The following is a 25,972-nucleotide window of genomic DNA, read 5'->3' on the forward strand; positions in this document are numbered from 1 at the left end:
AAAAGGAGTTTGGAGGCCATAGAGGGATTTGAAATCAAAGCATTGCTTAACCACAAGTCAACGTAGGTCAGTGAACACAGGGGTGATGGGTGAACAGGACTCAATGCAAGTAAGAATACAGGAGCAGATTTACCTGGGGGGGCCCGGCCAAAAATGCAGTGGAATAGTCAATTCTTGAGGTAATAACTGGATGAGTTGAGGCAGAGGTATAAATAGGCAGAATGGATGATGGTGAAAGCAAGAGGGGATGGTAATGGGACAAGTAAATATAACAAGATGAGTCAAGGAGGTGTAAATGGTAAAACAGTGCAATCATTACTAACAGCTGCTGCTTCAAAAAAATGGGACAGCAGTTATGATCTCAAATTGGTGGAACTCAATGTTGAGTCCAGAAGGCTATAAAATGCTTAATTGAAAGAGGTGGTGTTGCTTCTTGAGCTTAATTAGAAAAAAAATATTAGAAGCAAAGGATAGAATCTCCTGACTTACTCTCCCTTCTGGAATGCAAGCTGAGCCTAAAGAAAGAAGAGGCACCTGGCTGTTTCTCATATCCAGTAGGAAAGAGCCCATAAATGGCACTATTTGAAAGTCAAGTTAAGTGGGCCCCTTTGACTTTGAAGGAGGAAACCTGGATGTAATGAAAACGTGAAGCCAAGCAAAATCACACCCATGTCAATCGACAGTATTACTCTATCCATCGATCAGAAAAAACATCTTGTTGCTTAGAGTGATTGTTGCATACAGAAAGGCATAAGAAGTGGTGAGTTATAACAGACTTAAGTGCAACCCAAGAAGGTTAAATTCAATATACAGTATTCGCGATAGATCTTATTTCTAAGAATCAAGTTTGTTTGGTGTTGAAATTATTTTACCTTATTTGAAAGATTAAACCAAGTGAAACTTTGCTTATGTGCATTTAGTCTTACAAAAATTGAATGGCCTCATCTGCAGTTAGCTAGGTAGGAAGGGGTACAAGTGAAAGGTGCTTCATGCAGGATAGGATGCAGGTGGCAAAGTTATGTATGAGTTGGAAGTTGGGAGATTAACAAAAACATCATACACTTGACAGTTTATGAGGCAATGGAATGGGATCAAATTAGGGGCCACATGAGCGAAATTAAAAAAAATAGGGATAAGGTTGGCTGGCAAGAGATTTATTTTACCCGAAGAGTAAATTAGTTCTGGAATAGAATACCATAATTCAGGAAGGCGTTAGATAGAATTCTACAAAACAATGTGATCAGAGCATACAGAATGGAGGAGTAAATTATTATGGAAATTAATAGGTCTGGTATTTCCTTGGGCTTACCTAGTTGTTTACAAGGGGCTGGATGGAATTACTTGGTACAGGACTCCTTAATGGGTTAGTTGATTTCCCCTCCCCAACCCCTCACACCAGATTGAGCTGATGGGATGGCTAATGCACAGGGTTGTAACCATCATGTATCAGGTCAATTCACATACTGGATATAGAGATATTTTTATTTGGCAATACCCTAGAGACAGGTCACTTGTTTCATTGGAATTGAAAGTCTCTAATAGTTTTCTTACTTCTGTGCCATAGGAGCGAGGATCTCTTTCATTTCCCCCATTATGCCCTCTCGTTTATTAGGATTGGACTCGAGAACTTTGTCCAATGTTGGACAAAATACAGACTAGTAAACAAAAAAAAACAAAGGTTACAATTCATTCCAAAGAACAGCTTTTAGAAGCCTGTTTTAAAATCATGTTCTACATAAACATTAACTATGTTCCTTCTTGTTTCTGCAGGGAACCTATGAGTACAAAGCCAAGTCACAACAGTCTACGCACTGTTGTTCTACTTTGGTTGGCACCAAACCATCTTTCACAGCACAGTATAGCTCTAGATGAAAAATATTTATATTTACAACATTTTGTTATACAGCAGCAGTTTCAAATTGTTACACACACAATGAAAACTGAAAAATTGTAGTACATTTTTGCTGCTCTATCAGATTTCTTGTCGATCGTTAAATTAAAGTAATAGTTCCTCGGAGCAGTGGAAATTCCTTACAATTTTATGTGAAAGCTGTAGAAATTCTTGGACTAGCATTGAAAACTTGCATAAAGGGTTTATCACATTCCCAAAGACTGCTGAAGTTAAAGTTTTCACATTTATCAATGTGCAAAGTTTAATATTGTTAGCATTAATATTTGAATAATGAAAGATATTAGTATTCTGAACACTGGAATAGAGAGAAAATTTTGTGATTTAGTGGAAATAATGCATAAAAAGCAGCAACTGAATACAGGTCACGTGCTCATTCAAAGAATGAAGGAGAAAAGAAAAAAATACATTTTTAGATGCTGATACTAAGTTTTCCATAGGGCCTCTTTTGAACTTTACACTAACTGCATCAGCAACCTTTATCACTAAAATTTGTGCCACTGGTTAGCAAGACCATAAAAAAAAGCAAGCACTAGGCTTTATTCCTAGACAGATAGAATTGAAAAGCAGTGAAGTTATACTAAACCCTTATCCAACCTTGGTTAGGCTACACTGCATGAAGTTCTGTTTGTCATATTAATAAAAGATATATCGGCACTGGAGAGGGTGCATACAAGATTAACAAGGATAATACCAGAAATATGTGGATGTGTATGTGGGGAATACCACCCACTAGCCTGGATGAGTGCAGCTCCCACAACACTGAAGAAGCTGGATACCGTCCAGGACAAAACAGTCTGCTTGACTGGCACCACATCTACAAACATTCAATCCCTCCACCACCGACGCACAGTAGCAGCAGTGTGTACGATCTACAAGATGCACTGCAGGAATTCACCAAGGCTCCTTAGACAGCACCTTCCAAACCCACGACCACTACCACCTAGAAGGACAAGGGCAGCAGATAAATGGGAATGCCGCCACCTGGAAGTTCCGCTCCAAATCACTCACCATCCTGACTTGGAAATATATCGCTGTTCCTTCATTGTCGCTGGGTCAAAATCCTGGAACTCCCTTCCTAACAGCACTGTGGGTGTACCTACACCACATGGATAGCAGCTGTTCAAGAAGGCAGCTCACCACCACCTTCTCAAGGGCAACTAGGGATGGGCAATAAATGCTGGCCCAGCCAGTGAAGCCCACGTCCCGTGAATGAATAAAAAGTATATATATATATATATATATATATATATATATATATATAAGGAAAGGATGGACAGGTTCGATCTCTCCTCTCTTGAAAAAAGGCACCTGAGAGGTGACCTAATAGAGGTCTTCAAAATTATGAAAGGCCTTGGGCACAGGGAGAATGTTTTCTGTTGTGGGGAAGAGCGTAACTAGAGACCATCAATATAAGATAGTCACCAAGAAATCCAAAAGGAAACTCAGATGAAACTTCTTCACCCAGTGTGGGAAGAATGTGGAACTCGTATGGCGTGTAAAAATTAAAAATGGATCTGGTCACGGGTGACCATCTTTCATTCAGTTTAGATTAATCTTTCCAATGTGGGTTCCACCTACAAAATGGACAGCAGATGGTGTGATAGAAGGAAATTCAACTACAATGTTTCAAACAAAAACTGGACCGGAGAAAGGGGAATGACTGGTTAAAAATTAGAAATAAATTAGAGCAAGGCAATGAGTAAAAGAGGGCAGGATAATCAGACGCATTTCAAATTTTGTTAAAATAATGTGTGTGATTATTTGAGTTTATACATAATCCACTCCTCATATCAAGCAGTTTTATTACACTAATGTTATTGTTTGTTTTAGTGACAGTATGGAAGCCAAGTTAAAATAGACAAAGACATGGACATTGGGATTTTTCTGGACTCTCAAAAAAAGTCAAAAATTACCTTGCAAATCATAAATGTATTTCCATACAGTTCCTCTGTTAGCATTTTCCTCTGTTCTAATATTGCTTTGTCATTGTATGCGTATTCCACAATTCCGGATGCCTCGGAATGTCGTAAAAGTTTTTTTACTTCACCTTTAAAACTTTTGATTACTTCTGCCACTTGTTGCTTGTTTCTAGCAAAAGAAAATCCCACATGAAACCTATCAACACTATTAATTTGCACAGCAGCAAGGGATGTTCTTTTACAACTTCACACTTATAATAATTTCACTACTGTTGAAAATTAAAGTTAACATTGTAAAATTAACGTTTGTCAGAGATTTGGTTGAGATCCATAATGGGAAATCAACAGTTATCTTTCTTCATCTGACTGCACTCAAGAATTTGTTTAACATTTTTTGCTAGCCTAGATGCCACTTGCAGATTACCTCCGGTTGACCTGTGGCTTCATTTGCCTCTGCACATAATCATTAAGGTGCGAGAGCTGGGAACTAATGCTGCTTCCTCTCCCTTTCTTGATTTCCCACAGAAGCCGGTAAAGGAATTGCTCTAGGAGGCAGAAGGATAACCCCAGTATCCATAAAGTAAATGCAAAAGCTACTGTAAGACCAGATTTATAGTCTTCTTCCTATATGGAACCATCTCTTTTGGTTTCTCAATCTATTTGCTAGGATCTTTACTATTACCTTGGATGCATGTGTAATCAAAGGTATGATGTGATGCTCTTCACATTTTGCGATATTTGCCTCTTCCTCTATTGGGACCATTGTGCTCCTCAAAATGTTTTCCGGCCATGGTCCCTTAGTGTACATTCTTTATACAAGTTACATCAATACTCATGTTGCCTTCTCTCAAAGTCCTTTTATCATTCTGTAGAACTTCCACCACATCCTTCTGCTTTTCCTGGCTTCAGTTTTTTCATAGCTCTATATATTTCACACTCCAGAGGATCAGGTCCTAAACCATCCTGGGAAATGTTGTCTTCTTTCTCATGTTCTAGTTTTGTTGGTTTGCCATACACGTCTTGGATGTACTCTTTCCACCCATTCTTTACTTCCTCAGGCTCTATAAGCAGCATACCATCTCTATCAATTACTCTTTCGGCTTGTTTACCCCCCCTCCTCCATTCAATTCCTTCATTTTTTCATAGAGACTGTCCGTTCTTCTTTTTGTAGCTCTTCCAAATTCTCTACATTGCTCTCACCAACAGCTCTCTCTTACCTAGTCAGTCTCTTTTCTTAGCTCATTGATTAGTTTTCTACACATTCGTTTACCTTCATTAACAATTTTGTTCTCCCATCATTTCTTCTGAGACCCATGACTTTCTAACTCTTTTCCCTTTAACCATACCACTGTGTTTTCTTTAGCACTTTCTAGGATGATATTTCTCAATCTCTCTCATTAATCTTGGCAACTGCTTTTTGAACTGTTTTTAACCTTCAACCTTTTCTTTACTGCTTGGCAAACCTTGACCCCCTCAGAGCCCTGTATCTTCTCTCTATCCCACCAAGGTTTTTGATTTCCCTTCTTGATTTTTTTCAGCTTTTTTTTTCATCTTCGTGGCAAACAGATTAGAAGCCAAAGCAAGCCACTGCATTGACTGTAATCAATTCTGTTTTAGGAAGAGTTGTGGAACTAGAGAGGCTACAGCAGTGATGAGAGAGTTAAACAAAAGAAGCAGAGAATACTAGCAAGAAGTATAAATTTGATTTGTGGAATGTGAAAAGGTTTTTGACTGGGTGAACTGGGAAAAGTTGTTGAAAGTGCTGGAGGCAGAGTTGGTTGTAGAGGTAAAAGAATGATCATAGCTCTGTATATTGGACAGACTGTTACAATCAAGTCAGTATTTGACGAAACTGAACCTGGTGTAATTGGGTGCGGGGTGAGACAAGACTGTCTACTATCAACATTACTCTTAAAAATCTATGCAGAAGCCATGATAAAAGAAGCACTAGATGAAATACATAATGGTGTCAAAGTAGGAGATCAATTGGTCACGGTAGCGAGATTTGTAGATGACCAGGACCTAGTGGCGAGAACAGCAGAGGATTTACAGATACTAATCAACAGAAGGAATGAAGTAGTGAAAGTTTCAGAATGAAAACAAATTTTAAAAAGACAAAAGTTATGAAAATTGGAAGAAACAATGGTGGAAAAATAGAGGTCAAGATAAATGGTCAACAATATGGAACAGGTATCACAATTTAAGTAGTCAGGATGGTTATTGCCATAAAGAAATCAGAGTGAGAATAGCAATGTCGAAGAATACATTCTCCAAATAAAGAACTGTTCAGTATCTGAATTAGCAGAAATCTTAAGAGAAGGATTATCAAGTCCGTGATTTGGAGTGTCTTGTTGTACAGACCAGAAATGTGGACTTTGGGAAAAGCAGAGATCCAAAGTCTAGAAAGCTGTGAAAAGTGGTTCTGGAGAAGGATGGAGCAGGTTAGTTGGAGAGAATATAGGAACAATGAAAAAGTTCTCAAGATGATGTCAGAGAAAAGGTAAATAGTGAATATCAAAAAATGGCAACAAGGTTGGATTGGCAATACACTTAAGACATGAGAACTTGATGGAGGTGACTGAAGGTTCGAGCGATGTATTGACCAAAAGGGGCACAGAGAATGATAATGTTAGACAATTTGAAATTGAAAATGGGAGACTCTTATATAAGCAACTGAAGAGGAAAGCGGAAGACTGCGAGATGTGGAGAAATGAGCAGAGGGCTTGCCTTTAGGCAGATAACGATTACTTCTTGGTTTCATGTGGGATGTGTCTGGCCTCACTCAAGAATGTCCCATGCTCATGATAAGAAACCTGGAACTCCACACTCAAAAAAAAGAAAATCACAGGTACAGACCTACACCCCATTATCCCACGATGCAGTATATAGAAGCCTAGCTAAGCAGTCTAGTTAATGGCTGTTTGGGATTTTGGCCCAGACAAAATTCTATTAACAAGTGAAAAGTTGGCATCAAGTCTGAAGAATAATTTACTAATTGATTTAATGTGATACATCTAAACCAAGGAACACCAGAAACAATCCTAACAGTTACAGAAACATTGGCCCAAATCTTCAAGTCTCTGACATATGACTGAGATAAGCGTCAGGACCCTGGAAGTCCTGATGCACTGACTTAAGCACAAATTGCCCAGGAAGTTTCAACTTCCGATGGGCAATTCCCCTACACCCCAGGGTCTTCGGCGAATGTCTCAGAGCCAGAGTTAGAGTCAGAGACTTGAGACAGTTGTGATGTACTTACCTGAATAGTTACCCAGGAAATGTTAGACAGTATAAAACCTAGTCTAACTCCTTGGTAACTACAGAACTGACTCCTTCAAATCGCTCTCACAGATCCCCCAGATCCGACTACCACTCCAAGCACCTCACTAACTTAACTATCTCACCACCCACCCTATCTATTCACTCACTCAACCATTCAAACTGGACCTTTTAACTTACGATAGGGTACCTAGTGCCATAAATAAGAAGCACGGCCTTTGCTGCCTTGTCCCCTGATTCTACTCAATTGTTGCAGAGGTCTCCAAGAGACACTGCACTCCGTATTTTTAATACAGAGAGGCATCAAGTTGTGGCCGACTGGCAATTCGACAATGACTGCTGCTCCTCGGAAGATTCAGGCCATTGTCAAATGCAAATTTCCGTACTGCCTACAGGATCACAATTATCTCTAAACATTCTACTTACCCATACATTAGAAATTTTTTCACAACATGCCTGCCATATTTGGACTTGCTCAAGTCAACCAAATGCCCTGTAAACAAAATACAATAGTATCAAGCAAGGGATAGCTTTAGCCAACATCTTTCCTCAATGTAATGAAGAGCATACAAAAATTTCAGGTACCTTTCAATTCGTCAAAGGCCTCTTGCCTTTGTTTTTCATCCCCAAACTGAACATAACATTGGATAACTCGGGCAGAATCATGTGCAAAAGCAATCTGGAAAGGTGACAAATAACAATTCATACTAAAAATCTAAATCTGCAACCTCTAATTGCGTAAATGCTTTGTTATAACCAAGTTTATTGAAGGAGAATTATGGATTGCGTGAGATATTTTCAAGGTGACACAATTCCCAGCAATACTTTCGATAGTATTTGTGTGTCAACCTAATAATCCAATACTTAAAGATGTCTTAGAAATCATGTGTGTCCTGGTGGGCTTCCTGTGGCATCACTCACAATAAGTCAGATGATACAAAGACAGGAAGATACTAAGATGGAGCTGTGTTTAATTTGTCCAAAAGGTCACAAAGTCTATTTGCTATTTCCAAAAACAGCCTGAAATAAGAATTTAAATGTTACCTGATGAGAAGTTTGGCAGACTAAAAGTTTCCAATTCCAAGGTCGGATAATGAAAAGCAGCATGAAGTAATTGCCTCTCTATTTTTAATACTCAGCATATGCAAGTGTTACATCTGAAACATGATGCACACACTCAGAACTTGAGAATTCCCCAGGCACCACTCATGAATATGTCTTATCCTTTTAAAAAGGATAAGATGTTGCACAATGTGAAACAATGTATTACTCTGTTGATGAAGAGAGTGTCTTTTTTAGGCTACAAAGTGTAACTATTCTATATTACTGAAATGAACACGGATGTGATTTACAGGTTATGCCATAGGTTGGAACACTCAAGCCACCAATTAAAAACTTGCAAACATTCTAGTATTGAGTATGATACAGAAATTTGTATTGAAATGTGAGATATCTGCAGCATGTGAACATATGGAGACTACATAATGAAAGCAGAAGACACAATGAAAGATTGAAAGCAAACTGGAAAGAAAGCCATACATTTTTAATGTTTCCGTGGATTAGCTTCTGTAAATCTTTCATTAGTTCTGCTTTCTTCTCTTTACTGCAGTCTTTCCTGTAAAAGAAAACATTTTTAAAAATATAAAGTAAATTAAATTACCTTACAGTCACTCTTACAGGAAGTATGCTTTCCAAAAGGTGATTTAGAAGCTTTTTAAAAAACTAGACACGGCCACTTTGCCATCATACTTTGTAAGCATACCTTTTCTTAATAAATACAAAAACAGTTGTCCTCAAAGGTGATTCCTGCAAGGAATCCAAAACTTTTGTCACCTGCAAATAGCTAACAGCGAAAAAATAGTTGTAGTCAAAACTATAGAATGTTCATGGCAATTGCTGTCCGCTTTATGAAGTAGCCACCAAACAATATTCCAACTGCTGATGGATCTGGAATTGGCATCCATGACTGGGCTACCCTAATAATTGAATGTTGAATAATTCAACGCTGATCAACTTAAATTGTTGATCTGAAGCAGTTTTCTGATGGAATGTAAAGGTGATAGTCTAAAAGCAGGAAAATTCTAATTATTTCCCAAAATTGCACAAGTAGATATGCAATTTACAATGAAAATATGCTGCCCTGTCCACAAGTACTAAAGGCGAGCTTTAATCTTTCTTCCAATAAGATATTTACTGTAGGCGAGAGGCTGCTTTTCTTAATTTGAAGCTTATTGATAGTGGACAACATGCAGCTGAAAATCACTTCATAATCATTTTCTTTCTTTGCCTTCAAAGTAAGCTTTCCCTTTATCTACACTTTTTCTTTTAAAGTGCTCCTATTTTGGGAGGACCAAGATTGGGAAAGCAATAGTGATAGACAATTCAATAGTTAGGAGAACAGGTGGGTATTTTTGCATTTGCAGACGTGATTCCAGGATGCTATGCTGCCTCCCTGGTGCCAGAGTTCAGGGTGTCATTGATCAGCTGCAGAACATTCAGAGGGGGAGGCCATACAGCAGAGGTTGTGGCCTGTATTGGTACCAACCACATAGAAAGAGGGATGAGTTCCTGTGGCAGGGAGACACGAAAGAGACTAATAAGCAGGATAGATACTAGATCAAATACAGTAATCTCCAGATTGCTCCCACTGCCTTGTACTTGAGTACAGAAATAGAAGAATAGGGCAGGTGAATGTGTGACTGGAGAAATGGTTCAGGTGGGAGGGCTTTAGATCCCTGGAGCATTGGAACTAGTTCTGGGGAGGTGGGACACGTACAGGTCTAATGGGGTGCAGTTAAAGAGAGCCGGGACCAATATCCTTGCGGGAGGATTGCTGGTGCTGTTAGAAAGGGCTTAAATTAATTTTACAGGGGCATGGCACCAAGGTATAGTGTAAGAAAAAAACAAGGGGCACAAAGGATGTAAAAGACAGATAGCAATAGGATAAGAAATGTAAGGTATTAGGTAGGGTTGGCATAAAAGAGAATCCAAGAAAATCTAAATTAGATTACTGTGCATTTACACACGTGCACAAAGCATAGTAAAGGAGGTTGGTGAGCTGCAGGCAGAAATCGGCACATGGGAATCTGATGATGTGATGATAAAAGGGGCCTGGCTCAAAAGAGGATGATTTGGTACTAAATATTCCTGGATAAAAGGTGTTTAGGAAAGATAGGGAAGGAAAGAAAGGAGGGATAACAGTATTGATTAAGGAGAATATTACAGTGCTGGAGAGAGAGGATGATCTGCAGAGGTCAAGGGCAGAATCTATTTAGCTAGAGTTAAGAAACAATACAGGTGTCATTATAACACTGGGTGTATTCTATAGATCACTAACCAGTAGGAAAGATATGGAGGAAAAATTCCACAGGGAAATTAGATAGGTGCAAAAACTATAGAGCAGTTATTATGAGAGACTTCACTTTCATAAATGGACTGGGATAGTAATGGTGTTATAGGGTAGAGATGGGAAGTTTCTGAAGCATGTTCAGGAGAATTTTCTTGATCAGTATGTTTCTGGCCCAACAAGGAGGCATTTCTGGATCTGGTTCTGTGAACGAGATAGGTCAAGTAGATCAAGTGTCAGTATTTATCAGCATATATCACGTTATCATAAGGTTTAGATTAGTTATGGAAAAAGTGCAAGGAGCAATCTAGGGGAAAATTAATTCACTGCAGGAGGGCCAATTTCAATCTTATGAGAACAAAACTGCTCCAAGTAAAGTGGAATCAAAGATTCACAGGTAAAACTGCAATCGAACACTGGGTTGTCTTTAGGAGGAGGATATTGTTAAGTACATTCCCATGAGGGGGGAAACAATAAGGCAACCAAAGCCAGGCCTTCCTAGATATGTGAACAGATTGGAGAGGCTGGGTTGTTCTCCTTGAAGACAAGTTTGAGGGAAGACTTGATAGAGGTGCTCAAAATCAAGAGGTGGGGTCAAGACAAGAGTAGATAGAAAGAAACAGCTCCCATTGTTGGAAAGGTGAGAACCAGAGGAGACATGTTTAAGGTTAATGGCAAAAGAACCAAAAATGCAACATGAGGAAAAACTTTCTTACATAGCAAATGATCATGATCTGGAACACGCTGCCAAAAGGGTGGTGGAAACAGATTTAATCATGGCTTTCAAAAGATAATTGGATAAGCAATCAAAGGGGAAAATTGTGCTGGTGAAGGAGAAAGGGTAGGGGAGTATGACTAGCTAAATTGCTTTTGCAGAGTGCCAGAATGAGCTTGATGTGTCAAATGGCCTTCTTCTGTGCTGTAACCTACGATTCTATTAAAATCCCACAATTCTTGACATGATGTCAAAAACATGTGAAAAACTGGTCAATGGAGGAACATCAGTGCAGAAGAAATTAAATTTAAAATACAGATCAAAGTAAGCAAATAGATTTAACTGAAATCAAAAACAGCTGTTTCCTTTAAAAAAACCTGCAATATTTGAGCTGAGGTTTTATGCATTAGTTTAATAAAATCTATAAATTTTAAACAAACCACATTATACAGATTGAGATCTTAGAACAAAATAACTACATTTTCCATTCCAATAATGTTTAAAAAACTCAAGAAGCTCAAAAGTATCTAGAATAAAGCAACCCACTTGATTGGCACCCCATATATCACCTTAAAACATTCACTCCCTCCACCAACAACACATAGGGCAGAATTTTCTCATCGGCGAGCAGGGGGCAGGGCCCGCTCACCGACGCGTAAATCAGCTGCGGGCCCGCCGACCTGTCAATGGCCAATTGAGGCCATTGACAGGATCAATTATACAATTAAAGGACCTGCGCATCCAATCTTAAGGTTGGCGGGCAGGCCAGGAGCCCCAGCGGCAAATAGAAAAAACATGAAACCTCATCCACCGGCGGGATGAGGTTTCATGTAGGGTTTTAAAAAGTTTAATAAAATTATGTAAATTATGAACATGTTCCATCTCATGTGACACATGAGGGGGGCATGTTAGGGAATATTTTTTTTTCTATTTTTCAAACTGTAAGTGATCTCCCCGAGGCAGCACTTAGCCTCAAGGAGATGTGCGCTCTTTCGTGCGCGTGCGCGAAAGAGCGCACTCTTGCTTTTGGGGAATCCCCCCCACCCGCACAGGAAGCGCATAGCGCTTGCCGCCGGACGTCACGCTGGGCATGCCTTAATTGGCCCGCCCACGTAAAATTGTGGCAGGGCCCACTTCTCCGGCGTGGATCGGTTCCCCGCCCGCCGGAGATTGGGTCGGGCCTGCCTGCCCGACAGGCAGAAAGTTCTGCCCATAGTGACTGTAGTGTATATTGTGTACAAGACGTACTGCAGCAACTCACTAAAGTTCCTTGACTTCCAAACCTGCGACCTCTCCTATCTAGAAGGACAAGGATAGCTGATGGAGAGGAACACCACCACCTGCAAGTTCCCCTCCAAGCCACACGTCACCCCAACTTGGAACTATTCCTGACTTGGAACTATCGCTGTTCCTTCACTGTCACTGGGTCAAAATCATGTAACTCCCTTCCTAACAGAACTTTGTGTATGCCTGCACCAGATGGACTGCAGCAGTTCAAGAATTTGGCTCACCATCACCGTCTCAAGGGTAATTAGGGATGGGCAACAAATCCTGGCATTGCCAGTGACTTCCACATCCCATGAAAGAAAAGAATTTAAAAAATTGTGATTGATCCATTTATGTAGAATTTTACAGTATTGAAACAGGCCATTTGACTCAACAGGTCTGTGCAGGTAATTTTGCTCAACAGGAGCAGTTACCAAAACGTGACAAATCCACAGGGCCCATATTCCTAGGATGAAACTACAGCTGGACTTTTGAGCTGATCAAGGTAGTCAGCAGTGACACATATGAAGTCAGGTTACAAGGTAACGTATCTACAGACTAGACAACTAGCTGCGGTTAAAATGATCAAGTGGAACCAGGTAGCTTTTCTGTTGGTGCAGCAAGAAATCTTGATGGCAAAAGAGTGTAAACAAGTTCAAGCAAGATATAACACTCAAGTATACAGCTTTTTGATAAGACCAGCATTCAACTTACTTAAATGGGAGGTAGTCTTCACCCAGCGATATTAACAGGAATAAAAGTATATAATCTAACCTTGCAATTTAATGTGAGCACTTATCAAGAACTGTTATAATTTAAATTGAACTTTGTTAAAAGTACCTTCTTACACTTTCCCAGATCTGCTTTGAGCGGATAATTAAATCATAATTGGTTTTCTTGTCCTGTTGTCTGTTTTGCTTTAGTTCTTTCTTTTGCTTTTTGAAATCATCCCATTTAGGTTTCTTTCCTATTGTGCCTAAAACACAAAATGTTACCAGTTTCACATTATAGTTAACACAAATTAAAAATTTATACACATTTTAAAATGCCATGGGTTGATTGCTACATGAACTCAAAATCCAACATAGACCATTAAAAGGCGATGTCACTGATATGTTCAACAAACAGAGACCTGTTGTATCTTATACAAAAGGAGGGAAAGCACCAACGATGCCCGGGTCTATAACTGGAGGCAAGAACTTAGTAAAAAAGGAAACAATATAAAGTAAAAAAGCAAGATCCCTGAAATGATTATTAAATTAACATTAAACTACAAATAAGATTCCATAAGCTTAAGAACACTGCTGATAATTTGTTCACATCTTCCCAAACCAAAGATTTTACTGTTGGTAGGCAGTTACTAAGGTGTACAACAGCAGTGTAATTTTCTTTGTCCTCCGTTTTCAATACCCTCCAGATCAGGGCAAATCATTGAACCTTGGAAGAGCAAAGCCAAGATCAAGAAATCAACACAAGAACCATCATACCCATTGCTCAGTGGAGTAATAAACTGCTAAGTCAGCACAGCATAGCATGTAAATAAATAATGGCCATCAATCCTTATATAGCGATATAATTTTTTCCAACAATGATCAAAAAACATAAAGCAAGACTGACAAATAGCAGTGCTTTCTCACAAAATCAGTTACATCTGCAGATGGCTTGAAAACAACTTGCTGCCAACAACTGGTTTCACTTCTAAAAGTTTGGAATATTAACCCAAAACAATTCAAGAAAATACATATAATTTAAAAGGGATAAATTACAGGTATGGTCATATTATATACAAATTAGACAAAGCTTGAAATATATTTTATATATGATATATATAAAATATATATATCACACACACACGCTAATTTTAAAAATTGGATTTCTAAAATTTTGTTTAAAATGGTTAGTTGTTTTTATTTTCATTCTGCAGATTTGCTTAACAAATAGGAGAGCCCAGCCCAAAAGAAACACAATCAGCTAAATACCCTCTTCATTTCCAGCCAACTGCTTCCTCTTATTTCCAATCTGCTGCTTTCCCTTAAACTTCGCTACATTTGCTTTTCCAGCAGCATTTGCCAACTTCTTGGGACTAATTGTTTCTGTCCCTTTCTCATACTTTTGAGATCTGAATTTTGATTTGCCTTTCCCACTTTCACCTTTGAATTTTTTGGGAGTGTCAGAATCTACATAAAAAGAACAAAAGAAAGTTACACAGATTACTGTCCTTTCTATTACAATGTAATGCAATACCCACTTTGGGAAATAACAAAGCATAAAAGCCCCTGGTTATTCACTTCTACAGTTTACCTGGACCAATTAACACACATTGGCCAGCTAAGACACAATAAGCATCTGTGGCTTGTTTGCAAAATATTTCATGCAAGTAGGACCAACTTTGACAGGAGAAAGCATTTAGAAGATGTAAGGTAAGAACGAAAGAGATAGAAATAGGTCATACTGACAAGGGGAGATGAAGGGGAGTGGGAGGAACCTCATGTGGGACATAAATATCAACATAAATTATTTAGGCCAAATGGCCTGTTTTGGTGTATATTCTATTCAAAAGAAACTATGAAGTTCTGGCTTTCAAATAAACACAACTTGTTTTAAAAACCTAATGTTACTTTGATGGTGGGGTTTGATACACTGGGGTGGTGATCAGTTCTGCACAAATATTTTAAATCAAAAATAAATTCCAAAATTCTCTTCTTTTAACGTGAACATTTTTGATCTGACAGTATAAACAAAAGTACAGTTGCATGCATTGAGCCTTTGTATTTGCGAAACATTTACTTGAAAAGTTTTCAGAATTTGATTCCAGTTTCTTAATAAAATCTCAAATTGAACAAAATTAAATAAAATGTTTAAATATCGTTATATTTTCAAATTCTAAGAATCTGTTGAATTAACTAAGCAGTTTAATTGTAGCAAAGAGCAAAAAGTCGTAAAATCCATTTCTTTGTATCTGACTAAATAGTGACCAACTTTGTAGCTGTTTTTCAAATCACTTGGAAGATGACATACCCTGGAAAATACATGCACTGGGAAATCATTAAAGTGATTCCAAGACTAGGGTATTTATTATTGGCCGTGCTCAAATTTTATACTTCAGTTCAGTCATGTTGTTGTGAATTATTTTTACAATTCAACACACTGGGCTGGTCTTTGAGGTCAGCAGCAAAGCAATAGCACTAAAGAAAGCTGTTTGCAAAGGTACAGAGATCTTTGTGGCGTAGACCTCTTTATCTGAGGGTAGTTTCAGTCTGTCGTTAAACTAAGGGGATCCCCAAGCACCCAGCAGCAGTGGCATCGGCAAACAGGGTAAGCAGCCAATCATATTGAAGTATTTTCACAGACAGCAGACCAGAAAGGTAAAATCATTGAATCCCTTCGCTTCTAATTTAAAATTACAGATAGTGAAATAAACCACATTGCCACAAAACCAGGTTTATAAACCTTACTTCAGACATCAGAAATTTCAGTAGAAGAACAAGAGAGGCTAAAAGGATTATTTCTTTGAGGTGATTTGATTAGTTGAGTTTGTAGATTTTTGAGAGCTGCACAGGTATTAGACGATTGGGAGAGTCAGAAAGCTGCAAACCAAAAAAAGCAACAGCATGATGTGATGGGCAAAAAATAAATGCTAGATAGTTTTAATAGTTCATCTCCCACAGCATTGTTGAGTCAGAAAATTCAGTCTGTAAAGAAACTGGATCTTTTGTGGCATAGGTTATAGTAGTTAAGGCAGTGTGGTTTGTAGGAGAAAGCTTTGTAGTTTGTGAAAGTTTAAGAAAAGTGTGGGAATAATGAAGTGGTTTGGGGAAGCAAGTTGTGGAGACATTGAGCTTTCGTAAGAAAATTGAGGATTTTAAAGTGGTAGTTGAGATAGCACATATAAGGGGAAGGAAATGCTAGTGAGTTTTTGAGGGGCGCTAAAATGAAGAATTAGACACATTTCATGTGGCATACTTAGAATTTGGGTCTGTGGTTGAAGAAAGCAATGGCAAACAGGAGCTGAAAATGGAGAACACTCCTTTGAAATAAAAGACCATGCCAACTATCATTTGTTTACACATGACCAATAGATCCATTGTTTTTGCCAGTAAACTTTTCCAAGACAAACAGTGTTTTAATAGCACTCAAATCAATCATCGCACCATTCTCATGAACTTAAGGAGGCTTCACATTGCTATGTGGAGGAGATTCTTTCAAGGTCTCTGCATTTAATATATGAACCATTTAATATAGGGCAATGGCAACAGGAGGTGGCAGAAGAGTGAAATTTCATTTCTGGTTTAAAACTGGCCGAAGGTTGTTGCACATATTATATTCCAAAGATATCAAGGTCTTACCTGATGAAAAACGTTTAGATTGTCTGAACTTTTTAAATTTGCCCTTTTCAGGTGGTGCATTTCTACCTTTCCCAGAAAACTTTTTACCTTCAACCACCATGATCAGGCCTCACTTCAAGAAACCTGCAAGGACAGAAAGAACAGCTACAGCATTAGGTCTGTGCTTCACCAGACCAAATGAAAGTGTAACACTTTGCTATGCTACAACAGATTTTTTTTCTAAAGTCTGGAATTTGATCATAGAGGCAAAAATACATACAAAGATGTTACATTTCACTCATTCAAACTAGGGAACTGAAAAATCAGTATTTGACCTCAATAAGATACGTTACCTCACTTTTTCTTTTTTTAATAGACTACAATTATTTCTAAATTTGTAATGCCTCACCGTTGTCTTTGTTAATAGAATGAATTAATCATTTAACAGATCGCTGCACCTTGAAGTTTTGAAAGGAAGAACCATCAGGCAATCTGAGCACTACTCTGTCCCACTAGCCCAAAATATTTGCTTCCTTGAGCTGAATTTCTCTGAAAACTGAAGTACTGAAGCTTCTGCATACTTAATCAAAAGATGATTAATGAAACAAAGGCATCATGTGGGAAAATTTGTCTCAAATACGTTAATTACTTAGCTATTTTGCTGATTAATAACCTAAATGTAAAACAAATGAACAGTAAAAATAGGCAGCTCAAAGAGAATCTGGCAAGTATATTCTGACAGTATGCACAATTTGCAAGGTGTCAGACGGCAATAGCAGAAAAATGAGGAGGGAAGGCAAGAGTTCACACATATTTACTTTTCTGAATTACAACTTGCTTCGGTCTTGATTTTCTAAAAAATTTAAATTCTGTCAGAGAAATATCAGGTCAAACATGCTTTTGATTAAAGGAGGAACATACATTGTAACCAACAAATGGTTAAATCAACAAAACAATTCTGAAAGTGTGCAGCATTAACTGCATCTTTAATATCTCCTCCTCCATGAATCTTAAGATATAAGTAACACAGGGAACACTTCACCTCACTGCTGTCCAAGAGTGCAGAAAGGTGAAGTGCAATCATCTCAAAACAGAAATGGGAGTAATATGGGTCACAGAGAACCAATGACAATATGTTTAGGAAATTTAACCTTAATTTTGGAATTATCTTTGGACTGGTTGGGGAATCATCTGGCGGAATTTAATGAGGGTGGAAGGGGGGGCCAACATCAGCCACCAAAATCGGTGGCACCCTCGTCCACCTGATCTAAGGGAGCCCCAAGGAAATGAAGTCCCTAATTGGCAGTGGAAATCCTGCCACCAGGGCTCCATGGGGTTGTTTAATTGCAGGGTTTCCCCCAGTAGGGCAGAAATCCTGCCACGAGAACTGCCAGCCAATCAGAGGCCGGCAGCTTTCTGCTAGTAGCAGTGGTGGCGACTGCCAGTAACTTAAATGAAATTTCTCCGGGGAATCCCTGGTGAAGGCAAGCGAGGGTGGGATGATAGTTCATGGGGAAGGGGTGTCAGTGAGGAAGAGTGGGGTCAGAGGAAAGGGCTTTAAGTAGCACCCCCCTTTCCCGATGCCAGGTCCCCTGCTGAAGCACTGACCACCTTGAACGATAGAACTTAACCCCACCCCCTCCCCACAACAGGCCGCAAGAAATCCCAACAGGGTTTGCTGGGCAGCCTCCCCACATAGTGAGACCCATGCGCGCAGCAGCAGTGGGATGAGGCTCCTAAGTAGGCATTAATTACCCACTTAAAAGGCCTCCACTGGCATTTGGACAGGAAGGCCGTCCTCAAGACTTCCCACCCTGAGCTTAATTGAAGGGAGGCAGGAAGGCAGTGGGGTCCCCATGGATCACATAGCCACATGCAACACCACCCCGCTCCAAGCTTTCACTAAGGGACAATTAAATAACCCCCATCTTATTTATCCCTGAAACCAGAAAGCTTGTGTGCACTGGCGATACGACTGTAGTATATACTAGCAAACCTGGGAAAGGTAGATACATGGTTAACAATTCCATACACACTTTAAACAACTCTTTGGCCATGATCCACTCCCAGAGAACAAGACCTGGTTCTGGATTTTTAATTTGTTCTCAGGCTGTGAGCATAGTTGATAATGCTACGTTTATGCCTGCCCTAATTGCCTCAAGAAGGCAACCTTCTTGAAACTGTTTGAATGGAGTGGCTTACTAGGTCACTTCAGAGGTTATTAAAAGTTAATTACATTATGTGGGCTGAAGTCACATGAGGCTGGGCTTTTTTTCCCCATTCTGTTGTGGGATGTGAGCATCACTGGCTAGGCCAGAATTTATTGCCCATCTCTAATTGCCCACCTTCTTAAACTGCTGTCGTCCATGTCCACCCATGTTGCTGTTAGGATGTCGTAAGAGTACAGGTGGCGAAGGACAACATAGGTCTAACACAACAATCCAACAACAGACTGGATTTATTGAATCAGGCTTCACAACCTGTTATGTTATGATTTGAACTCTCAGTTTCTACATTGGTAGTACAGGGCGGTAACAATTGTATTGCTATCAGAACACAGCAACAAGCACACAGCCCCCGAGGCTGTTTTGCCACTCATGGCTGACATATCTCAATTCAATCTACCTGCCTTGGTTCTGTAACCCTATTACCTCTGCTGCCTAACAAAAATCTGTTTGAAATTTTGAACTGACAACTTTTTGGGGACAATATCCAGATTTCCAAGGCCCTGTCACACTGCATACATTACAGCTGTACTGTATTGCGGCTCTTCGTGTTGGTTTTCTAGGCTTGGACACTTATGTAAAAAAGCCAAATCCAATTATAAATATTGAACAAGAAGCACCATGAATGAGAAAAAGAAAATAAAAAAATGTGTTGAAGAGAAAAGCAAGCTTGCAGGTGAAATACATTCATCACATCCATGCTCTAGATTTATTTCTTTTGAAGTGTGTATCTGACCCTGTGCTAGTGTCCTTCACCTTTCATATTGATGCTTACTGGTGTCAATGTCCCATACAATGTGTCCCACACATTGTGGAAGCAAGGGTTACCCCACCTCCAGCCCCAAGAAGCTGGAGCCTGCGCAGCCTACTCCTCCTCTAATTGGTGGCTAAATAACATGCCAGTCAATCATTCTTGTTGTTGTCTCCCTAATATGAAAGATAATGCAACTCTGAACCATCTACTTCGCAATCTATTCTTATAGCTATCTGAGTGTATCATTACATGGTATCCATCTTCTAGCACCTCATACAATATAAAATAATATTTCTTCCAGTAAAGAACCATTTGAACTCTGAGCCCCAGGTTTAACATTTCTGGTAAATAGGCTGCAGTTGAGGACCACTGCCTTAGGGCATTTTCTGAAGAATACACCTTGTAGCTGAAATTATGTTGAGCAAACTGTTCAAATTCATCATATAATTTCAAAATTCATGTACAGTAGGTGACTTCAAGCTCTACGCCATTTGGAACTTTGATACATAATTCTCTTCATTGACAATTGCAATTAATTGGTCAACTTTATTTGGTTATGAATTAACTTCTATCATGCGTTTCACTCTAAAAGTTAACTCAGTACCATCTCTTTGTAATTATGACCACTATGTACTGATTTTAAAAAAAATCCTTCTCTCATTCAACCAGGTCAATCCCTCACCGAGTCTCCAAATTCTCCCAGGTAAAAACTGGCATAATCCCAGCAAACCCCTGAAAACATTAACAACATGCTCTCCAACACTGCCCCCGCACCTCCCGAATGACCACTGTCCTAATTTATAAAGGTGAACAACAATAATCAAAACGCTTTTAAATTCATAGACAGGAGTGATAGTATGTCAATAAATAGGCAGTAGTTCCATCAGTCCTCTCCGCAAGCTAACCCAATCTGAAAGCATCTGGTCTACAGCCGTTCACTAACGATCGAAACACACAGAATTGCACAGCTCTGCCCCCTTACAGTAGCCATGGAGTCAGCAACCCCAGAGCCCCCTGCATCTCACCAACAGTGCTGCCATAGTGGCTGCCTGGGCTCCTCTGCTCCCCACTGCAGCCTGACACTGACCCATCAAGGGAGAGGGCGGCTGCCTGTCTATTCCTTATACGGAGAGGTAAATTCCCAGGGATTTCCACCAAATTTACAGGAGAGGAGGAAACCTTGGTGAAAATCAACCCCATTAATGGTGTCGGAATTGAACACAGGAAAAGGAGTTGGCCATTTAAGCCCTTGAGCTTGTTCGGCATTCAACAAGATCGTGGCTAATCTACGATCCAACTCTACGCACCCATATTCGGCTAACCAAACGCTATCAATCTCAGCTTAAAATTATCAATTGATCTAGCATTACAATAATTGCTGTTTGGAAATGGCTCCAAAATTCAACCACTGTTTGTCTTATTTTAATTCATTTACAGGATGTGGACATCGCTGGCTAGGCCAGCAGTTACTGCCCATCCCTAACTGCCCTTGAGGTGGTGCCTGAAGTATTATTTCCAAATTTCACACCATAAAAGTCAGACATTAACTTTTAGACCAGACGCCCTGAGACTCCCCCAACCAAAGAAAAGTTTCTATCTAACCTATTCCCCTTAATATATTGCAAACTTAGATCAAATCACCCCATAAGTTTCTAAACCCCAGAGAATACCATCTTAGCTGTATTACAATCTCTCCTCATTTTCTAACCCTTAGAGTCCAGGTATCATTCTCTTAAATTTAAGCTGGCTCCCTTCAAGGTCAATACCTCCCTCCTCAGGTGTGGTATCCAGAGCTGCTCATAAAATTGCAGAATGTGGTCTAACCAAGGCTTTGTATAACTGAAGCATAACTTTTACCCAACCCCCCGCCATTGTAGCCTTCTAGCTATAAAGGCCAGTATTCCAGTAGCCTTTTTGATCATTACCTATACCTGCTCATGGCATTTTAATGTACTCTCCTAGCACAGTAAAATATATTAGTTCCTAATGTATTTGAATCTAAGTTCCTGGACCTCTAAGAATCTTTGGACGTCCACTGTTTTTTCTCAGCATTTACAAAGTATCCTGCTCTATGGTCCAAAGTGAATGACCTCATATTTGCCTACATTGAAATCTAATTGCCACGGTTTTGCCTTGATGGCAGGGTCCCGGTCACAAGCTCCACCGGTAAGAGTCTTGGCCCGTACCGAGCCACCAGGATACCCCCGCGGCTTTCGGTGCCACTCCGCACAACCGCGACTGCAACAACCAACCTGCGCCGGCTCCGCTCCACGTGCCGCTCCGGGTCCAGTTGCGGATGACGTCTCCGCACACACTGCGGGTGACGTCACCACGCTTGCTCTTTCTTTGGCCGGGCTGGAGCGTATTTCCTACAATGACATGAATTTTAAAATTACATTGCCAAATTTGAAATCGAATGTAAAAAAAAAATCAAAATTAAATTTAATAAAACCTTTAAAATATGAATCCTCAATTATGGAGGTTACCCGACACCTCTCGAGACGGTATTGACACTGAAGAGGGGCGGGTTGACCTGTGACTCCAGGAAATAATGCTGAGTACGACAGATTTAGTGTCCGGGTGACTCCAGGAAATAGAGGCTGGTACAGCGAATTTGGTGTCCGGGTAATGCTTGCTCTCTCAGAGTACTAGGTTTGCTGTGGACTATGGTGCTTATTTTGATCAGTCTATCATTTAGCTTTGAGATTTTCGATCTATTACACAGTAAAAATAAAAATGTAATTTATTTAAATAGGTTTGGAATCTAACTCAATATTTTCGTGATGCTGATAATCTCACTTGTTATATATTAGTTCTAAAGTTTCCTTTGATGTTAGGCTGTGGAAATACTGAGCAGGGAAGGCAGAATCTGGCCAACATGATAAAACTTAAACTTTAACGTTCCAATGAAGCTCCAACCTGAGTAAGGTCGAGGAACAGCAACTCATCTTTCGTGTTTATTTTGGATTTCCAGCATATGCCATATTTTTCTTTTGTATAAAACATAATAGATCCCACCAAACAATCCCCAACCTAAATGACTTCTTGATGTCAGGAAATCAGAGTGAAACGTGCATGCATTGCCAAGATTTCGGAATGAATCGTCGGTATCCCTTAGGCAGTGCCTTATTGTTAAGGATTACTTGCTTCTGCTGTAGTTCGATGGGCTCGGAGATGGCTTATAAGTCCAATGCATGACCTTTAGATTCTAGCCACATGAAGCAGGTTGTGCTTGAAAGGGTGGTATCTACTTGGAGGTTTGTGCGTTTCTCATTGTGTTGGTGCCTTTTTGAATGAGTCTTCTCTATTTTGGTTGGTCATATATTTGACCTTGTCAGGGGTGCTTTGAGGACGTCCCTAAAGCAATTCCGCTGTCCTGGCAGTCTCCTGCTGCAATCGCCTCCAGAGTAGAGTTGTTGCTTCAGGAGTCTGGTGTGAGGCATATGAATGACACGTCCCATCCAGTGGAGTTGGTTTTGAGTGATTAGCGCCTCGATGCCGGGCAAGATAGCTTGGAAGAGGACGGTGCTGTTGGACAGCCTTTCTTTCCACCAGATTTGGAGGATATTGTGAAGGCTCCACTGGTGTACTTCTCCAGTGCTTTGAGGTGCCTGCTGTAAGTTGTCCAAGCCCCTGAGGCATATGGGTTGCTAGGTATAGTCCCACCTGTCTACTCTTATTGGCTATTCAGTATTAACCCAAACAAAAGAAAGTCTACCAAAAGTGCCCCATTTAAAAAAACACCCACAAAGTACAAAATTAGAAAGGAAACTTAATAAATAATCAGAATGGTTCTAGCAACATTACCACATGCCTATAGCCTTCATTCTGGTGTCTGGTAATTTCTAACAGTTTCAAACAATATTTTCATTATGAATGGGACATTAGGCTTGATCAATGTCTGGGCCTCACAGTCTAATGTCTATATGTGCATTCTTTAAAACACATGGTCACTTGATACGTTTTCCCCCATCACCTTGTCATTTGATTACCATGGTTACTACTATGTTTAATAGCTATAAATAGCAAGATTCCTGTGCATCACATTCTCATAGCCTGAAGGTACTGTTAAAATGCTGAGTGACTTTATGACCAGATTTTGAAATGCTCAGGGAAATATACAGTGCAGATGGAAAGAGGTTGGGAACCAGAGAATGAGCAAAAAAAAAAATTCAAGCTTTGGAGAAGACTTGGTATTGTGCAGAATTTCTCACGCAGTCCCCCTACACACAGAATACTGGCAGATATCATAATTAATGTAATGTTTTGTGTTAATATCCTCATTTTGAACGATGTTTTTCCTGTGTGTACATTTATCACAATACTTTTTGTACTGAACTATATTGTATAAAACAGAAAAAAATCATAATGAACCAAAGCTTCTGGAGGTTCCATTTTACCTGGCAAATTTGAGTATGTTTGTTCCTTTGAAGCTTTGCTGACTCTCCAAACTCATGAAATTAGCCTCAGGTTGAGAGTACTGCTTATTGTGCAATAGCATACCAGTAAAAGCAGGATATCCTGTACTGATTTACCAACAAAAGAGCTGAATTAAGTTAGGGATGGAACTGAGGAATATAGAGTTGATTGACTGTTGCATTGAACCATGCAGTTTCTGGTCTGCTGTGATCCGGAAAATCTCATGCAAATTAAGGCGGCTGATCAGGGATGAATAATGTGTGATATATGATTCATGTGAAATGTCTAAGTTTCTCCCAGTTTGGTTTTGGGTGAGAGCAGGAATAGCAACTTCTTGTTGTTCCATGTTCTTATCAAAATTGCATGAAGCTAGAGCAGGGAAGCTGCAGCAGCTGCATAAAAGCTTCCATCACCAGGTGGCACCAGACTCATTTAGTGATTTTTTTTTCTGGGAAGCACAGAAGTCCCAACATCCACCTGAGAAGATAGTTGCTGTGTGGTATCAGACTTACATGATAAATCCGAGGTCAGCACCACATATATGGAGAATATACTGTGGTCATTAATCAGTCTGTGCTAATAGGCCACTTCTGGAAGCACTGGACTACTATGCATAACAATTCATTGTTATCATGGCAGTCCATCATTTTATAACAATCAAACCCCACCCCCCCACCACAGATTAGTGAGATAAATTCATTCATAACTCACAATAATGAATACCTTGATATCTCATACTGAAATAATGCTAACTTTGTCAGAAATTACACCCAGGGATTTTGCATATAATATTACCTGCTTGTGGTTTTGTATAATTATTTGTTACAAATTTCAGATTTGCCTTAGATATTCTCTCACATTTTCTCCATTAAGCAGATCCCCATTGTTCAGGAGTCTGCCAAACTGCTCAATATCTAATCCTACATTTGTATAACCTGAGGCTGTAACAACAAAGTGACTTGTGATCCAAACTGGATATCATAGGCTTGATTTGTAGGAACTACTAGGCGAGAATGGAGACGGGTGAGTGATGAAAATACCAATGTTAGCTGGTGTGCCAGTTTCCCATTGCTGCTTCCGGCTCCAGTGAGTTTCACCAGGGCAGGAGAGGGGTTTACTCTGCAAACCCATTAGTGAGTATAATTAAGTTTGTTAAAGAGCTCATTGAGAGCTCATTGAGGGACATATTGAAATTTTGGTGGGACGTACTGGTTGCACACGGAATCAGGGGCAGACCAGGTGCATGAAGGTGGCAACACAGCGAGAAGCCAGTCCAAAAAATTAGGTAGGTGCCACTTGGTCATTGGTTCTCGGCTGCCATTGGGTCAGTGCAGGTTGCGGGGAGAAAGTTCAGTAAGTGCTTGGGCCAAAACAGGAGGGGGCAAGGCTTCCAAAGTTAATTAGGAGGCTGCACAAGCACAAGGAAGCTGCCTGAGCATTTTCAGATTTTGGGCCCAGTGGCGATGAGGAGCAATAACCTTTGCAGGAAGAGCAGAGTCATAGGCATGAGGAGGGCAGAGGAGAAAGATGAATATCAGGAATGTCAAATATTTTGAAAATAGCTGGCTGCCATAAAGTAAGCATTGTGGAAAAATAGTGCAAAATGACCCGTGTACCATTGCATACATTTTGAGAATTTTGGATCCAATAAAATTCTCACTTCATTTTAAAAAAAAATAAATTTCTTCTGAAACCGCGATTATAATAGATTTGATTACAAATGAAACTTTACTGCACCTGTTACAGTATCAAGTTTTACAGAATCTGTTTAAATATTCACTGACGAGAAAGCAGCGTGAGTGTAGAGACAGT

At 39.7% G+C, this 25,972-nt stretch overlaps 1 protein-coding gene and 1 long non-coding RNA gene across 6 annotated transcripts in view; one reads left to right on the plus strand and one right to left on the minus strand.

Moving 5' to 3' along the window:
• Positions 1 to 22,326, minus strand: part of pum3 (pumilio RNA-binding family member 3) — a 40,152-nt gene extending 17,826 nt beyond the window's left edge. The window contains exons 1-9 of one of the 2 annotated variants that reach the window (XM_078569335.1): positions 21,994 to 22,326; positions 16,784 to 16,906; positions 14,417 to 14,614; positions 13,278 to 13,413; positions 8,650 to 8,725; positions 7,696 to 7,789; positions 7,537 to 7,603; positions 3,826 to 4,000; positions 1,552 to 1,655 (exon numbers count right to left, since the gene is read on the minus strand). In XM_078569335.1, the coding sequence (XP_078425461.1) occupies positions 1,552 to 1,655; positions 3,826 to 4,000; positions 7,537 to 7,603; positions 7,696 to 7,789; positions 8,650 to 8,725; positions 13,278 to 13,413; positions 14,417 to 14,614; positions 16,784 to 16,883 (950 nt within the window). In that variant the 5' untranslated portion in view covers positions 16,884 to 16,906; positions 21,994 to 22,326. Of the gene's footprint in view, positions 1 to 1,551; positions 1,656 to 3,825; positions 4,001 to 7,536; positions 7,604 to 7,695; positions 7,790 to 8,649; positions 8,726 to 13,277; positions 13,414 to 14,416; positions 14,615 to 16,783; positions 16,907 to 21,846 lie in introns of both variants that reach the window. The other variant, XM_078569328.1, reaches the window with a different exon arrangement.
• LOC144697364 (uncharacterized) overlaps positions 22,321 to 25,972 on the plus strand; it is a 62,095-nt gene continuing 58,443 nt past the window's right edge. For 2 of the 4 annotated variants that reach the window (XR_013580347.1, XR_013580341.1), the window contains exons 1-3: positions 22,330 to 22,410; positions 24,622 to 24,686; positions 25,037 to 25,183. This is a non-coding gene — a long non-coding RNA (uncharacterized LOC144697364). Of the gene's footprint in view, positions 22,411 to 24,621; positions 24,687 to 25,033; positions 25,184 to 25,972 lie in introns of all 4 variants that reach the window. The other 2 variants (XR_013580351.1, XR_013580343.1) reach the window with 2 other exon arrangements.

The sequence above is a fragment of the Cetorhinus maximus genome, chromosome 2 (genome assembly GCF_964194155.1).
Source record: "Cetorhinus maximus chromosome 2, sCetMax3.hap1.1, whole genome shotgun sequence".
Lineage (NCBI taxonomy): Eukaryota > Metazoa > Chordata > Chondrichthyes > Lamniformes > Cetorhinidae > Cetorhinus > Cetorhinus maximus.